This window comes from Crassostrea angulata, chromosome 10, assembly GCF_025612915.1.
Source record: "Crassostrea angulata isolate pt1a10 chromosome 10, ASM2561291v2, whole genome shotgun sequence".
In the NCBI taxonomy this organism is placed as follows: domain Eukaryota; kingdom Metazoa; phylum Mollusca; class Bivalvia; order Ostreida; family Ostreidae; genus Magallana; species Magallana angulata.
The window spans coordinates 29,602,089-29,616,427 of record NC_069120.1 but is presented as its reverse complement, the minus strand read 5'-3'; the positions used below and the strand labels follow the sequence as shown (position 1 = coordinate 29,616,427).

Sequence of the window (14,339 nt, the reverse complement as noted above, 5' to 3'; positions counted from 1 at the left end):
CCTCTTGGGGCCTCAGTAATAGTCCGGCCATCAAGATTTTCACTCTCTACCATCGGCTCATACATTCACTGTCTGAAGAGAGGAACGAACGACAACTCTGCATGGGAGATTGCAAGATTTTAACAATATCGAATCAACATCATCTTAGGATGCTTGCATTGAATTTCACAATTGTAGCATTGTAGTTCATTTTAAATAGACTTAATAGAATTTTATTAAACACTTTCCCTATATATTTCTATGTTAAACTTTTAACCCCTATTTGGGCCCCAGTATTGGTCCGGCGGTCATGATTTTAACAATTTAAAATATTCATTTGATATACAAGCTTTGGTGTAAATTTTGGAATTTCTAGTGCAGTGATTCTTTAGAATATTTTTAAAGACATGCACCCTATTTACATTGTTTCGCAATTATCTCCCTTTTAAAATGGGATTTGATCTTTATTTTAACAAGTTAGAATCCCTTTCCCATACAAATGCGTTATACCAGGTTTGACAGACAGAGGGACGGTAGATAGACAACAGGTGATTAGATAAGCTCACTTGAACCTTCGGAAAAACTAGTACATGAAATTTCAATTTTTACCAGGTCTTCTGTATACAAGATGTGTTTAAGTATTTGGCTTCAAATGGAAAAAAAACACACAAATGATATACAAAATGTATTCCATCAATATGCCTTGCAAGTAGCCAAAAAAACATGCTTTTACTGTCACAGGCAGGAACATGATAAGTTTATAATTCACTTTAACAGAAATGTTCAAATCAACATCAATATATCAACCACTACAGTTTGACAATTTTAATGTAACTCATACCAATAAGTAAATACATTTTCAACTTTGTATGATTAATTTTATTAGCAATTTATAGACAACAACATGACAGTTTAGATTTCAAATTCCGGCGAACTAAAAGTGGTCTGAGTAACACTGGGCGAGTTCTCGGAGCTGTTGAAGGACCCCTCTCGGATCCGCCCCAGTGGATCTTTGTCGGGCCGGTCATGTTTGTGCTTGTGTTTATGTTTGTGCTTGTTTTTCTTCTTCTTCTTTTTGGCTTTGTGTGCTTTAGAGTCTGTAGCAGACGACATGTCTGTTGCCGAAGCAGAAGAAGGCAACAGTCCAGCAAAGGAGAGAGGAGCACTAGATTCTGTGTAAAAAATATGGAAAATAGGTGAATTAAATGACCATGTCAATACATTGAATGTCACATTTACTAAATCATTAAAAACATTTTACATTAGTTGCTGGGTTTTTTTACCCGGTATTTTAATATACAGTGTATTGTTCCATGGAATATGATGAACTTCATATACAAATTGATAAAGAATCCTTCAACCCCAATTATTACCTCCCCAATTTTATTACAAAAAAATAAATCATTAACAAAGATAATGTATAAAACAATCATGCCATCAGACATTTCTTTTTCTCCTTACCTGACCCCATGGCAGTGGTTGTGGGTGATGAAGACCCTTCACTTAGTCTGGAGGATGTATCCATGGTTACAGATAATTGGGGCTCTGGAGCAGGATGCTCTTGTTTTACCTTCAAAAATGTCAAAGTTAACTCTATTATTATGAGATAATAGGTTTTTGATTCTATGATTAACTCACAGCTCTTCTTTTTTACAACATCAAACAAGAACAGGGAGTTGGAGTCTCAAACAGAAACTAAATCAATATATCAAAAAGTAGGCTAATAAAATGTTTCAACATATAGGGAACATAAAATTAATGCACCTGTTTTTCTGTATTATTCATGAATGAGTGCTGAAAAAAGATGTACTTAGGCTTAATTTTTAAAACTATAAGCTATACGTGATTAAAACTATTTCCATTGTTATAAGTACCCCGGTAAAAGAAATTTGAATTTTACAATGCTAGAATATGATTGTGTACATTGTACAATCAAATACCCTTGGATACAAAAGAATACATTAAACTCTACTAATATTAGTTTTCATATAGAGTACTGACGGAGGGAAATAATACAAGGCATTTTTTTTTCTAGATAACTGGTCAATACAATGCCAAAATTGGAGCAACATGAAATATAGTACCCCAACAAATTTGAGAAATTCAGCAGCGTATGCCGACGTTGCAGAAGAAGGCGTGACTGGTGTTTTTGTCACGGTGACTTCCTGAGTCCCAGAGGCCTTTGAGGGCTCAGTTACCTGGGGTTCCTCAAGGGTTTCTGATTCCATCTGTTCAATGCAGAAAGAAACAATACCTGTGCAATCAGTGTTAGTTGTGCATTCTAACATGTAACAGAAATTTTTTTTAGGCACTTACAAAACTTATTATTGCTAACTTAAATGATTTTTACTGTCTGATTACAGTTATTTTTTTTAGGTTTTCCAAAATGTTAAATACTGTATACAGGGAAATATTCGCCCCCTCTTTATTTTCGCCCCTTTCACCCTTCGTTGTCAGTGGGTGAATTTAAGACTGGGCAAATTCTGATGTCTTCAATTATTTCTCTTTAAACACAACTGTTTCTGGGCGAATTCAATATGGGGCGAAACTGCTTGCAAGTGTAGAAGGACGAAAATTACACGATACGAAATCAACCCTGTATACAGTATTGACTTAATCTTAGATATCAAGGTGATCAGTTTTACAGTTATACAGTTTTACAGTTATACCTAACTTTTAGAAATTGAACTATTCATGCAAGTTTTCAGATAAACATTTATTCTATTATACAAATTCAATAATTCAAATACTCAGCTATTACTTGCCTATAATACAATATACTTTGCTAAAACATTACTTTTCTCAACATTCTTTACTTAGATTCAAAACTACCTGATAATTGAATATAGAGTGTATTTGTAGTACATATGTAAATATGCAGTAGATAAACAAACTTTTATTTGCATATCAGAGAATTTAGGTATGTTTGCAAGAACCTTGTCAATGTAAACATATTTCTGCCAGGAAAAAGTCCTTTCATGAAAAAATTGCAAGTGGTTTATATTGTTAACCAGATCATTTTATCAGTTTATCACTGGTAAATCACAAAATAAAGTTATCATGAATACAAGTAAGATAATAGTACCTTATGTGTAATTATGTCAAGAATTAATGTTATGAACAAATTATCAAATTGAAATGAAATAAAGTGTTAGTTATTTATCAAAGATAGTAAAGATGTTCAAATAAGAACAGAGAATTAGTGAGTAAATCAAACTTTTGGTTATAAATAATCATTCAGTGTTCACACAACTCAGAAAATCAGACACTCTGGAACTAACTACAATACATCACATCTCTATTAATACTCATAAAGGCCACAGTTTTGAATACCTTCAGTTTCAGCCTCTTGGACTGGGATGCACTGTCTTCATTGAAGATTCCCAAGGGGCAGGTCTCAGGGACACTCCCTATGGACAGGACCAAGGGTGGCGGCAGCTCTGTGGGGGGAGGAGACTTTCTCTTGAGGGAAGGTTCCTCCCCGCCAATGTCCGTAACGTCGATGTCGGCCTCAGTGTCCACCTGATAACTCTCACCTTCTTCCATTCCCACCTCTTCATCCTCTTCCTCATCATCAAACATTTCCTGCCACAAAAAATGGGTTCATCAGATTTTAACCCTTGCTAGCTGTATTGCTTACATTTTACCTTTAATTTTCATTTACAAGTAATTTATGCATCTAATGCCATCTATAGTACATGTTAGACAAACACAAAGTAGATAAAGGAAATGCAGATGCAATGTGTGGTAAATTAGAGAGAGAGGGGGAACTAACCATCATTTCATCAGGAACATAAGCAGGATTCATCTTATTCTTTCTGTCTTTTAAACTCAGAACAACCATGTTCTATAAAATAGAGAAAAGAGACATGTTTTGTAATTCTGAATTTTTCATGCCAATACATGTACATATACTACCATTTATTTGAGTTTGGATCCCTTCAGGAGCTACTCAGTTACTTGCATCAGGTATGGGCAGACAAGATGGGCGTGTACGTCCATACAATGTGAAATAAACATCTGCTGCATCACAACGCAGCCTGCTGTCATACGAAAATGTGCAGCTAAAAATGAAAAATAATATCATGAAAGAATAATTGTAAAATGAAAAACGTGCATCATACTCTGCCCTCATCGAAACCAAGTCACACAGACATGATCTTATTTCATCATTTTCCACAAGCGTTCCACTAATCCCTCCGTGTGGAGAGCACTTGTTTCCATTTTTCTGAAGGGAGGATTCAGGACTAGCTGTTGTAGAGCATAGTGTCTGAAAGAGAGTCCACAGTACAATGGCAACAGTCCATTACCGTCAACTTCCGGTAGAGAAATGCAGGATTCACCATTCAAAGGACGTAGATCTTTACTGTGAAGAATGCCAAATTCCTCTTTGTTCTAAATGCACAGCGACACAAGAGCATCGTGGTCATGTTTTTACTGATTTGGAAATGATCTATGCTGAAAAGGTTTTGCTTTTCCAGAAGGAAGTTGCCAAAATTCGAGACCAATTTAAACCATTTTCAAAAAAGTTGCAAGAGGAAAATGCAGTATATGCCAACGAATTCAAAACGATTATGGATGACATAAAAGCATCTATGAAGGCTGAAGCCGAGTCTTTAAAGAGTATAGTTGACGCCGTCACGTCAGATAAAATAGAGCAAGTCAACAAAATAGAACAGTCGGCATTAGAAAAAATAAACGGCCAAAACAAAAAGAAAGATGACTACATCAACTATCTCAATGATCTTATCGAATCATTCTATGGTCACCTATCTCCTACAAACATTAAAAACGTCGTTTCTGTACCCACTCCTAAAACCCATCCCTTACCAGAGAGGGTCAAACCAGTCCCTCCAGTATTTACTGCTGGTCAATACAGCAAGGAGGATGTCTCCAAACTACTGGGTAGTGTTACTGATCTTGACATTAAACCAGAGAACAGAGAGAAGGTCGCCTTTAGAGAGTTGAAACTTACAGAAAAACAGAGGAAACAAGACAAGGGGACATCTGACGAGAAACAAACACTGTCTCTTGCTTCCTCTGTCACCAAGCTCCGGGAATTCAGAGTACCAGGTGTCGACAATATATGTCATATAACGGTTGATATGTCGGGCAAATTCTGGGTGAGTGATAGTAGAGGAATGCTCATCCATATAGATCTACAGGGGAGTCCACTTCTGTTCGCGGAGATGAAAACCAGTGGCAGTTATGAAGGTTTCCACACAACTACACGGGACGGGGAGATGATTTATACGGAAGTAAATGACAAAGTCGTCAAGAGGATAGCAGTGGATAACACAATTACTGAAATCACCAACACGGGATACTGGACACTGCTTGGCATACACTCCTCCCACATCAACGGGGACTTACTGGTTGGGATGGTTAAGAAGGGAGTAGGGGCAAAAGTCACTAGATACACCAAGACAGGGAAAGCAATACAGAACATAGAGAAGAGGTTAGGAGGCAAGGACCTTTACAAATATCCACACTTTATCACAGAAAACATCAATGGTGATATCTGTACATCAGACTTTGACCAGAAAGCTGTAGTGGTGGTGAATGAATCGGGACAAAACAGGTTCTCCTACTTGGGCCAAGAGAACCTTAGTCCCTATGCGATATGTACTGATCTCCTCGGTCACATCCTGGTATGTGATGGTTACAGTCTAACGGTTCTTGTACTAGACAAGGACTGTCGGCTTTTGTCTGTATCAGGGGATAAGCTCTACTGTAATGTTGCAGTATGTGTAGATAAAGAGAGCAATCTCCTTGTTGGGCAAGGGAACAACCTTGTGTCTGTATTCAAGTATCTAGAGTGAAAATATACGATCATGGTGATATATATACGTCAATAACAAAATGCTTTCGTTGGTGTTTCATACATTCATACAGGTATGAAGGTAGCTCACATTGCAGAAAGATATATAATCCACAACAGCCATTTTTTTTATATACATGAATGTTGTCATGGTAACTACAGTCTAATAGTCAGAGGGCAGTCCGTGAAGTTCGTGCTCAGCCTTTCAATGTAGCTTTATAGTTTTGATCGATCAAGAAATAATCCACCCAATTTGATGCTAGAAGTACCATTTAGACATAATTAATGAACGATATTAGAAGTTATTTATTTAGACTAAGTTACACATTTTATTAGCTAAAATGCATTTCAAATTAGTTTTAAATTTTAAGAAGGAAAACGTACATTCATATTCAGGGACTGTTCGTGTTACTGGATCGTGTAGATTTCAGTGAATCTTGTCAGTATCCAAATGAACTATGGAATCGACTTTCCTAACAGATGAAAAAATACCTACCAGTAGTTGATGTAAATAGATGTATTATAGATAAGTTTGGAAATAAAATACAGTATCTAAATCATCTCATTTTTCAATTTTTAAAAACGAGTTCCAAAAACTCGCAAACAAACGAGTAACCTTTAGACCACATCGCTCACTTGAGCGACAATGACCAATCGTAAACCACTCCGCTTTACACTGTGGAAATACTATACATATATCGCATTTTATGGACATGGCCTGTTGCAAATCAAATTTTACCGTTTCAAACGGACCCGTTTGTCAGTTTTCTGTAGATGTGCAAATTGGTCTTCGTGCGTTATACGTCAACAATCATACACTTGTATAGAAAACTACAAGGCCAGTTGTTACCATTTCTGGTTTCAAACATCTCTTGGATAAGAGGAATCTCTAAATTGTGAAAATTATTATCTTACCACCCCGGCGCCTCATGGGCGGGGCATAATATGCAGAAAATGTGCAAAATTTTAAAGATCTTCTTTCCTACTCCCACACAAGTGGAAAAAAACTAAGTGCACTGGCATCTTATCGATGTGAAGCCTTATACCAAAATTGTGAAGTACTTGGGCCCCGAGTCAAGGGTTCAGACCCTAGGGCGGGGCCAATATTGCCAATGGTCAACTTGTATTAATTCAAAATATCTACCGACTTTATGCACAGAATTCTATACATTCATTTCTCGATGCATGTTTCCTGAATGTATGCCAAATTAGTGGTTACAGACTCCTTTTTATAAAACCATTACCTAGGTTTTAAAAAATTATGAAAATTTTAAATAATTATCTTTTTATAGTAAAAAAAAAATTCCTATCTAATACGGTGTGGGCTAAATAATGGGAAAAGGGCACTTTACCTTTATAGATAAGCAAGAGGCCCATTACCCCACATTGCCCACCTGAACAATAGTTCCTTGTATCAAAATGATATTAGTTAGTTTTTTTTAAAATTACCAATATATTTCTATGCAAAACTGTAAGCACCCCTTGGGGTCCCAGTATTCGTCTGGGGGTCACAATTTTAACAATTAGAATCTACATCATCTTAGGATACTTACTTTGAATTTCACAAATTGTAGCATTGTAGTTCTTGAAAAGAAGATTTTAAACAATTTCCCCTCTATATTTCTAAATTAAACTTTTAACCCCTCTTGGGGCCTCAGTAATAGTCCGGCCATCAAGATTTTCACTCTCTACCATCGGCTCATACATTCACTGTCTGAAGAGAGGAACGAATGATAACTCTGCATGGGAGATTGCAAGATTTTAACAATATCGAATCAACATCATCTTAGGATGCTTGCATTGAATTTCACAATTGTAGCATTGTAGTTCATTTTAAATATTTTCCCTATATATCTCTATGTAAAAACCAGGGTTGGTCCGTGAGTCACAATTTTAACAATTTAGAATCTACATTATTTGAAGATGCTTCCATAGTAATGTCACAAATTGTAGCATTGTACATAGTTCTTGAGAAGAATTTTATTAAACACTTTCCCTATATATTTCTATGTTAAACTTTTAACCCCTATTTGGGCCCCAGTATTGGTCCGGCGGTCATGATTTTAACAATTTAAAATATTCATTTGATATACAAGCTTTGGTGTAAATTTTGGAATTTTTAGTGCAGTGATTCTTTAGAATATTTTTAAAGACATGCACGCTATTTTCACTGTTTCGCAATTATCTCCCTTTTAAAATGGGATTTGATCTTTATTTTAACAAGTTAGAATCCCCTTCCCATATAGATGCGTTATACCAGGTTTGACAGACAGAGGGACGGTAGATAGACAACAGGTGATTAGAAAAGCTCACTTGAACCTTCGGAAAAACTAGTACCTGAAATTTCAATTTTTACCAGGTCTTCTGTATACAAGATGTGTTTAAGTATTTGGCTTCGAGATGGAAAATCAAAGGCCTGAAGGGCCATAATGGCTTACGGGTTTGATATGACTATATTTACATGGATCGAGTATGATTCCCTCTATTTCTTACGGAAACTTTAGTTTATTTATAGCTCTATAGAAAGTAACTAGCTACATGTAATTCATAGATCTATAGAAACTAACAGGACCGATATCAACATGCCCCATTTGTTGATTGGTCGAACCATATAGTGACCGAAACAGACAGGATTGAAATCTAGACGCCTCTTTTATCAATTGGTTGAAACCACCATTGCTTTTAGGAAAATCATAGACTCACTGCATGAAATAATTATGATGATGTCAGACTCAAACTCCAATATCCAATGACTGAAGTGCATCAACTGTAAATTCATTCCACGATATAGGACACAAAAACACTTAAAACCAACATGCCTAAAATATCAGTATACCTTGAATTCCTACGTACTATGAACTTGCGCGAGAGTTGGTGCACGGTGCGGCGTAACAGTGCCACAGCCAGCGCAAAATCATTGCTCGTAAAAATAATATAACCAAATGATGAAATGTACTGCATGTTATGTACTATAATTAATGAATTCTCGTAAAATCTACACCAACAAGTATTATTCCATTTTATTTGTATTTCATAAATGTATATTTATTCATATTTTTCTGTTTTTTTTCATTTTTTTTAAGAGGCTGACCTTCACAAACTTTTATAAGAAATATAGATTCACAAGGCAGTTCTAACACCTTCTGTTTTATTTTTTTCCCTTTGTACAGAGATAAACTCTTGGGGGGGGGGGGGGGGGAAGAAACAGGCAGAACAATGCAATTACAGCAAACTTGTTTTGACACCAAATTTAATTAAAATTAATTACTGCACTATAACTTTGCAGTCAGTCTCTCTTTTCATGACATGTGTACACAGTCATTTTCAGAGGCATACTATACCATGCTATACGATGTTTCTATGGTATAGTAATGTGACATCGCTTCTGTATATGACTTGCAATCAAGCTTAACTGTATATTGTTTTCTTATTTGAGTACAATTGGTCTCTAGTTTCCAATATTTTTACGACAAATAAACAGTTCAAACATAGCACAACCAAGGTAACTCCATCGAGGGAACATTGTGCTATTTTTAGATCTTGGAAAACCCCCAATATTCGATAATGGCGGAGGTGTCGAAGAAGGCACATTATATTAAAACAAGTAGTAATTGCCCCTCAATTTATGCATTTATTACCGATTTATAATCCCAGTTTCAATATATCTCAATCATAAGTACATTCCTTTAACCGTTAAACACTTCCCCCCTTGCTGAGATCGATGTCGATCGAAGTTAGCGACGCTCTCTGCGGATGCAAACGTTTTTATGAAGATTGAACGAAATAACGACAACTTTACATTTACTTATCACTGTTAGGATCTGAAAGAATTGGGAAAAGATTTTTTGCTTATAATACATGTAAGTATGCATAGCGGAAAGCATGGCGGCACTGTGTGATGCATGGCGGGGGCCAGTATACCTCTATGCAAAAACACTGCATTTAATATTCATTCGCGTTAGATTTCGAGTTTATTTAAATAAGGTCAATTCATATTGGTTACAATAACATAAGTGATGATAACATATGGAAAATATAATCTTGCCTAAAGATGTTTATTATGAACAACAAACAGTTAACTTTGTAACATTGCAACATTCGAATAGAACTATTTTTTGTCGCGCATGTTCAGATAACTGAACTCTTTGCCGTAAAGATTATCCGGCAACTAGATGGCCGTAAGCCATAAAAACCACACAAATGATATACAAAATGTATTCTATCAATATGCCTTGCAAGTAGCCAAAAAAACATGCTTTTACTGTCACAGGCAGGAACATGATAAGTTTCTATTTCACTTTAACAGAAATGTTCAAATCAACATCAATATATCAACCACTACAGTTTGACAATTTTAATGTAACTCAAACCAATAAGTAAATACATTTTCACCTTTGTATGATTAATTTTATTAGCAATTTATATACAACATGACAGTTTAGATTTCAAATTCCGGCGAACTAAGAGTGGTCTGAGTAACACTGGGCGAGTTCTCGGAGCTGTTGAAGGACCCCTCTCGGATCCGCCCCAGTGGATCTTTGTCAGGCCGGTCATGTTTGTGCTTGTGTTTATGTTTGTGCTTGTTTTTCTTCTTCTTCTTTTTGGCTTTGTGTGCTTTAGAGTCTGTAGCAGACGACATGTCTGTAGCCGAAGCAGAAGAAGGCAACAGTCCAGCAAAGGAGAGAGGAGCACTAGATTCTGTGTAAAAAATAAGGAAAATAGGTGAATTAAATTACCATGCCACTACCTTGAATGTCACATTTCCTAAATCATTAAAAACATTTTACATTAGTTGCTGGGTTTTTTTACCCGGTATTTTAATATACAGTGTATTGTTCCATGGAACATGATGAACTTCATACACAAATTGATAAAGAATCCTTCAACCCCAATTATTATCTCCCCAATTTTATAACAAAAAAATAAATCATTAACAAAGATAATGTATAAAACAATCATGCCATTAGACATTCCTTTTTCTCCTTACCTGACCCCACGGCAGTGGTTGTGGGTGATGAAGACCCTTCACTGAGTCTGGAGGACGTATCCATGGTTACAGATAACTGGGGCTCTGGAGCAGGATGCTCTTGTTTTACCTTCAAAAATGTCATCAAAGTTAACTGTATTATTATGAGATTATAAGTTTTATGATATGTTTTTATGATAAACTCAAAGCTCTTCTTTTTTACAACATCAAACAAGAAAAAGGAGTTGGAGTCTCAATCAGAAACTGAATCAATGTATCAAATGGTATGGGAACAAAACTTTTCAACATATATGGCAAATAAGATAAATGCACCCGTTTTTCTGTATTATTCATGAATGAATGCTGAAAAAAGATGTACTTCAGCTTATTTAAAACAATATAAAGCTACACGTGATTAAAACAATTTCCTTTGTTATAAGTAAGAAATTTGAATTTTGCAATGCTAGAATATAATTGTGTACATTGTACAATCAAATACCCTTGGATACAAAAGAATACATTAAACTCTAATGTAAGTTTTCATATAGACTACAGACTGACAGAGGGAAATAATACCAGGCATTTTTTTCTAGATAACTGGTCAATACAATGCCAAAATTGGAGCAACATGAAATATAGTACCCCAACAAATTTGAGAAATTCAGCAGCGTATGCCGACGTTGCAGAAGAAGGCGTGACCGGTGTTTTTGTCACGGTGACTTCCTGAGTCCCAGAGGCCTTTGAGGGCTCAGTTACCTGGGGTTCCTCAAGGGTTTCTGATTCCATCTGTTCAATGCAGAAAGAAACAATACCTGTGCAATCAGTGTTAGTTGTGCATTCTAACATGTAACAGAATTTTTTTTTAAGCACTTACAAAACTTATTATTGCCTACTAAATTGATTTTTACTGTCTGATTACAGCTATTTTTTTTTTTTAGGTTTTCCACAATGTAAAATACTGTATACAGGGAAATATTCGCCCCCATTTTATTTTTCGCCTCGTTGTCGGCGGGCGAATTTAAGACTAGACATATTCTGATGTCTTCAATTATTTCTCTTTAAACACAACTGTGTCTGGGCGAATTCAATACGGGGCGAAACTGCTTGCAAGTGTAGAAGGGCAAAAATTACATGGTGCAATATCAACCCTGTATACAGTATTGACTTATCTTAGATATCAAGGTGATCAGTTTTACTGTATACCTAACTTTTTGAAATTGAACTATTCATGCAAGTTTTCAGATAAACATTTATTCTATTATCAAATTTAATAATTCGAATCCTCAGCTATTACTTGTTTATAATACAATATACTTTGCTAAAACATTGCTTTTCTCAACATTCTTTACTTAGATTCAAAACTACCCGGTAATTGAATATAGAGTGTATTTGTAGTACATATGTAAATATGCAGTATATAAACAAACTTTTATTTGCATATCAGAGAATTTAGGTATGTTTGCAAGAACCTTGTCAATGTAAACATATTTCTGCCAGGAACAAGTCCTTTCATGAAAAAATTGCAAGTGGTTTATATTGTTAACCAGATCATTTTATCAGTTTATCACTTCAGCATAAAGTTATCATGAATACAAGTAAGATAATAGTACCTTATGTGTAATTATGTCAAGAATTAATGTAATGAACAAATTATCAAATTGAAATGAAATAAAGTGTTAGTTATTTATCAAAGATAGTAAAGATGTTCAAATAAGAACAGAGAATTAGTGAGTAAATCAAACTTTTGGTTATAAATAATCATTCAGTGTTCACACAACTCAGAAAATCAGACACTCTGGAACTAACTACAATACATCACATCTCTATCAATAAAGGCCACAGTTTTAAATACCTCAGTTTCAGCCTCTTGGACTGGGATGCACTGTCTTCGTTGAAGATTCCCAAGGGGCAGGTCTCAGGGACACTCCCTATGGACAGGACCAAGGGTGGCGGCAGCTCTGTGGGGGGAGGAGACTTTCTCTTGAGGGAAGGTTCCTCCCCGCCAATGTCCGTAACGTCGATGTCGGCCTCAGTGTCCACCTGAGAACTCTCACCTTCCTCCATTCCCACCTCTTCATCCTCTTCCTCATCATCAAACATTTCCTGCCACAAAAAATGGGTTCATCAGATTTTAACCCTTGCTAGCTGTATTGCTTACATTTTACCTTTAACTTTCATTTACAAGTAATTTATGCATCTAATGCCATCTATAGTACATATTAGACAAACACAAAGTAGATAAAGGAAATGCAGATGCAATGTGTGGTAAATTAGAGAGAGAGGGGGAACTAACCTCCATTTCATCAGGAACATAAGCAGGATTCATCTTATTCTTTCTGTCTTTTAAACTCAGAACAACCATGTTCTATAAAATAGAGAAAAGAGACATGTTTTGTAATTCTGAATTTTTCATGCCAATACATGTACATATATTACCATTTATTTGACTTTGGATCCCTTCAGGAGCTACTCAGTTACTTACATCAGGTATGGGCAGACAAGATGGGCGTGTACGTACATACAATGTGAAATAAACATCTGCTGCATCACAACGCAGCCTACTGTCATACGAAAATGTGCAGCTAAAAATGAAAAATAATATCATGAAAGAATAATTGTAAAATGAAAAACGTGCGTCATACTCTGCCCTCATCGAAACCAAGTCACACAAACATGATCTTACTTCATCATTTTCCACAAGCGTTCCACTAATCCCTCCGTGTGGAGAGCACTTGTTTCCATTCTTCTGAAGGGAGGATTCAGGACCAGCTGTTGTAGAGCATAGTGTCTGAAAGAGAGTCCACAGTACAATGACAACTACATGGACATGTTATCTCTTATCAATCATTACATTCATTGGGTGTTTAACAGTACAAAAATCATCACATCAAATACTGTACTAATATTCATGCAGGTACCTCACATAGAGATCTGGATCTGTTTCTACCAAGTTCAGAATCCAGTACATGTTCTCTGGTCTGGATTCAGCTGAGAATGAAAAACACAGTATGAACCTGGGTTAGTAAAGTATCCTTCAGGATTTGAAAAAAACTTTGGACAGTTTATAATTTATTTATATGGAGGTATAAACAGAGAAACCATAGTTTACAACCATTAAACATAGTTTATCGACTGTGAAACTATGTTTTGCTCATTTTTGTGAATTTGGCATGCCATGTGGCGGATGTTGAAGGGGGTGGAAAGGCCAGGGGTCTGGGGCCAATCAGTGAATAAGAATAAAAACTTATTTTTTGTTCTACTAATTAATAAAATTTTGATAACAATAGGAGAAAAATCCACCAGCGTGTTTCATGTTTATGGTGTATATAGTTAATGAACTGCACTTAACATTTTATATGCTGTTGCATTTCACTTTCATTTATTCGGTCATTGGCTAACATGAACCTTTTAATATAATGCCTGTACAAACAATATATATTTTTCACATGGTATCATTATCAATTTCAACGTGGTTTGATGCGTGATGGTTAAACCATAACGAAAGTAAACAGCATGCCCATGAATCACCAATATGACAATTACAAGGAAATGATTCGGCAAATAAATGAATAG

At 35.7% G+C, this 14,339-nt stretch overlaps 3 protein-coding genes across 3 annotated transcripts; 1 reads left to right on the top strand and 2 right to left on the bottom strand.

Moving 5' to 3' along the window:
- Window positions 1–789: 789 nt before the first annotated feature.
- Window positions 790–3,553, bottom strand: LOC128167403 (transcription initiation factor TFIID subunit 2-like). Its single transcript, XM_052833108.1, has 4 exons — window positions 3,313–3,553; window positions 2,064–2,207; window positions 1,441–1,549; window positions 790–1,151 (listed from the first exon to the last, which is right to left on the bottom strand). The coding sequence occupies exons 1-4, from the start codon at window positions 3,523–3,525 to the stop codon at window positions 892–894; spliced, it is 726 nt and encodes a 241-aa protein (XP_052689068.1). The 5' UTR covers window positions 3,526–3,553; the 3' UTR covers window positions 790–891.
- A 733-nt stretch (window positions 3,554–4,286) lies between these two features.
- On the top strand, window positions 4,287–6,343 carry LOC128167821 (uncharacterized). The gene has a single exon (XM_052833747.1). It carries the CDS (start codon window positions 4,428–4,430, stop codon window positions 5,799–5,801), a length of 1,374 nt encoding a protein of 457 aa, XP_052689707.1. The 5' UTR covers window positions 4,287–4,427; the 3' UTR covers window positions 5,802–6,343.
- Window positions 6,344–9,999: 3,656 nt separating this feature from the next.
- On the bottom strand, window positions 10,000–13,749 carry LOC128165924 (transcription initiation factor TFIID subunit 2-like). Its single transcript, XM_052830861.1, has 9 exons — window positions 13,685–13,749; window positions 13,450–13,554; window positions 13,249–13,348; window positions 13,060–13,131; window positions 12,586–12,869; window positions 11,898–11,914; window positions 11,409–11,635; window positions 10,788–10,896; window positions 10,000–10,498 (listed from the first exon to the last, which is right to left on the bottom strand). The coding sequence occupies exons 1-9, from the start codon at window positions 13,732–13,734 to the stop codon at window positions 10,239–10,241; spliced, it is 1,224 nt and encodes a 407-aa protein (XP_052686821.1). The 5' UTR covers window positions 13,735–13,749; the 3' UTR covers window positions 10,000–10,238.
- Window positions 13,750–14,339: the final 590 nt, after the last annotated feature.

What these genes read in the sequence shown, in the direction of transcription:
- LOC128165924 (XM_052830861.1), bottom strand. Translation starts at nt 13,734, where the DNA reads ATGTACTGGATTCTGAACTTGGTAGAAACAGATCCAGATCTCTATGTG. An exon ending in GATCCAGATCTCTATGTGAG is followed by an intron (nt 13,555 to 13,684) that starts GTACCTGCATGA and finishes ACTCTCTTTCAG; the next exon opens with ACACTATGCTCTACAACAGC. An exon ending in AATTTCTCAAATTTGTTGGG is followed by an intron (nt 10,897 to 11,408) that starts GTACTATATTTC and finishes ACATTTTTGAAG; the next exon opens with GTAAAACAAGAGCATCCTGC.
- LOC128167403 (XM_052833108.1), bottom strand. Translation starts at nt 3,525, where the DNA reads ATGGAAGAAGGTGAGAGTTATCAGGTGGACACTGAGGCCGACATCGAC. An exon ending in CCAAGAGGCTGAAACTGAAG is followed by an intron (nt 2,208 to 3,312) that starts GTATTCAAAACT and finishes TGCATTGAACAG; the next exon opens with ATGGAATCAGAAACCCTTGA. An exon ending in AACCACTGCCATGGGGTCAG is followed by an intron (nt 1,152 to 1,440) that starts GTAAGGAGAAAA and finishes TTTTTTACACAG; the next exon opens with AATCTAGTGCTCCTCTCTCC.
- LOC128167821 (XM_052833747.1), top strand. Translation starts at nt 4,428, where the DNA reads ATGATCTATGCTGAAAAGGTTTTGCTTTTCCAGAAGGAAGTTGCCAAA.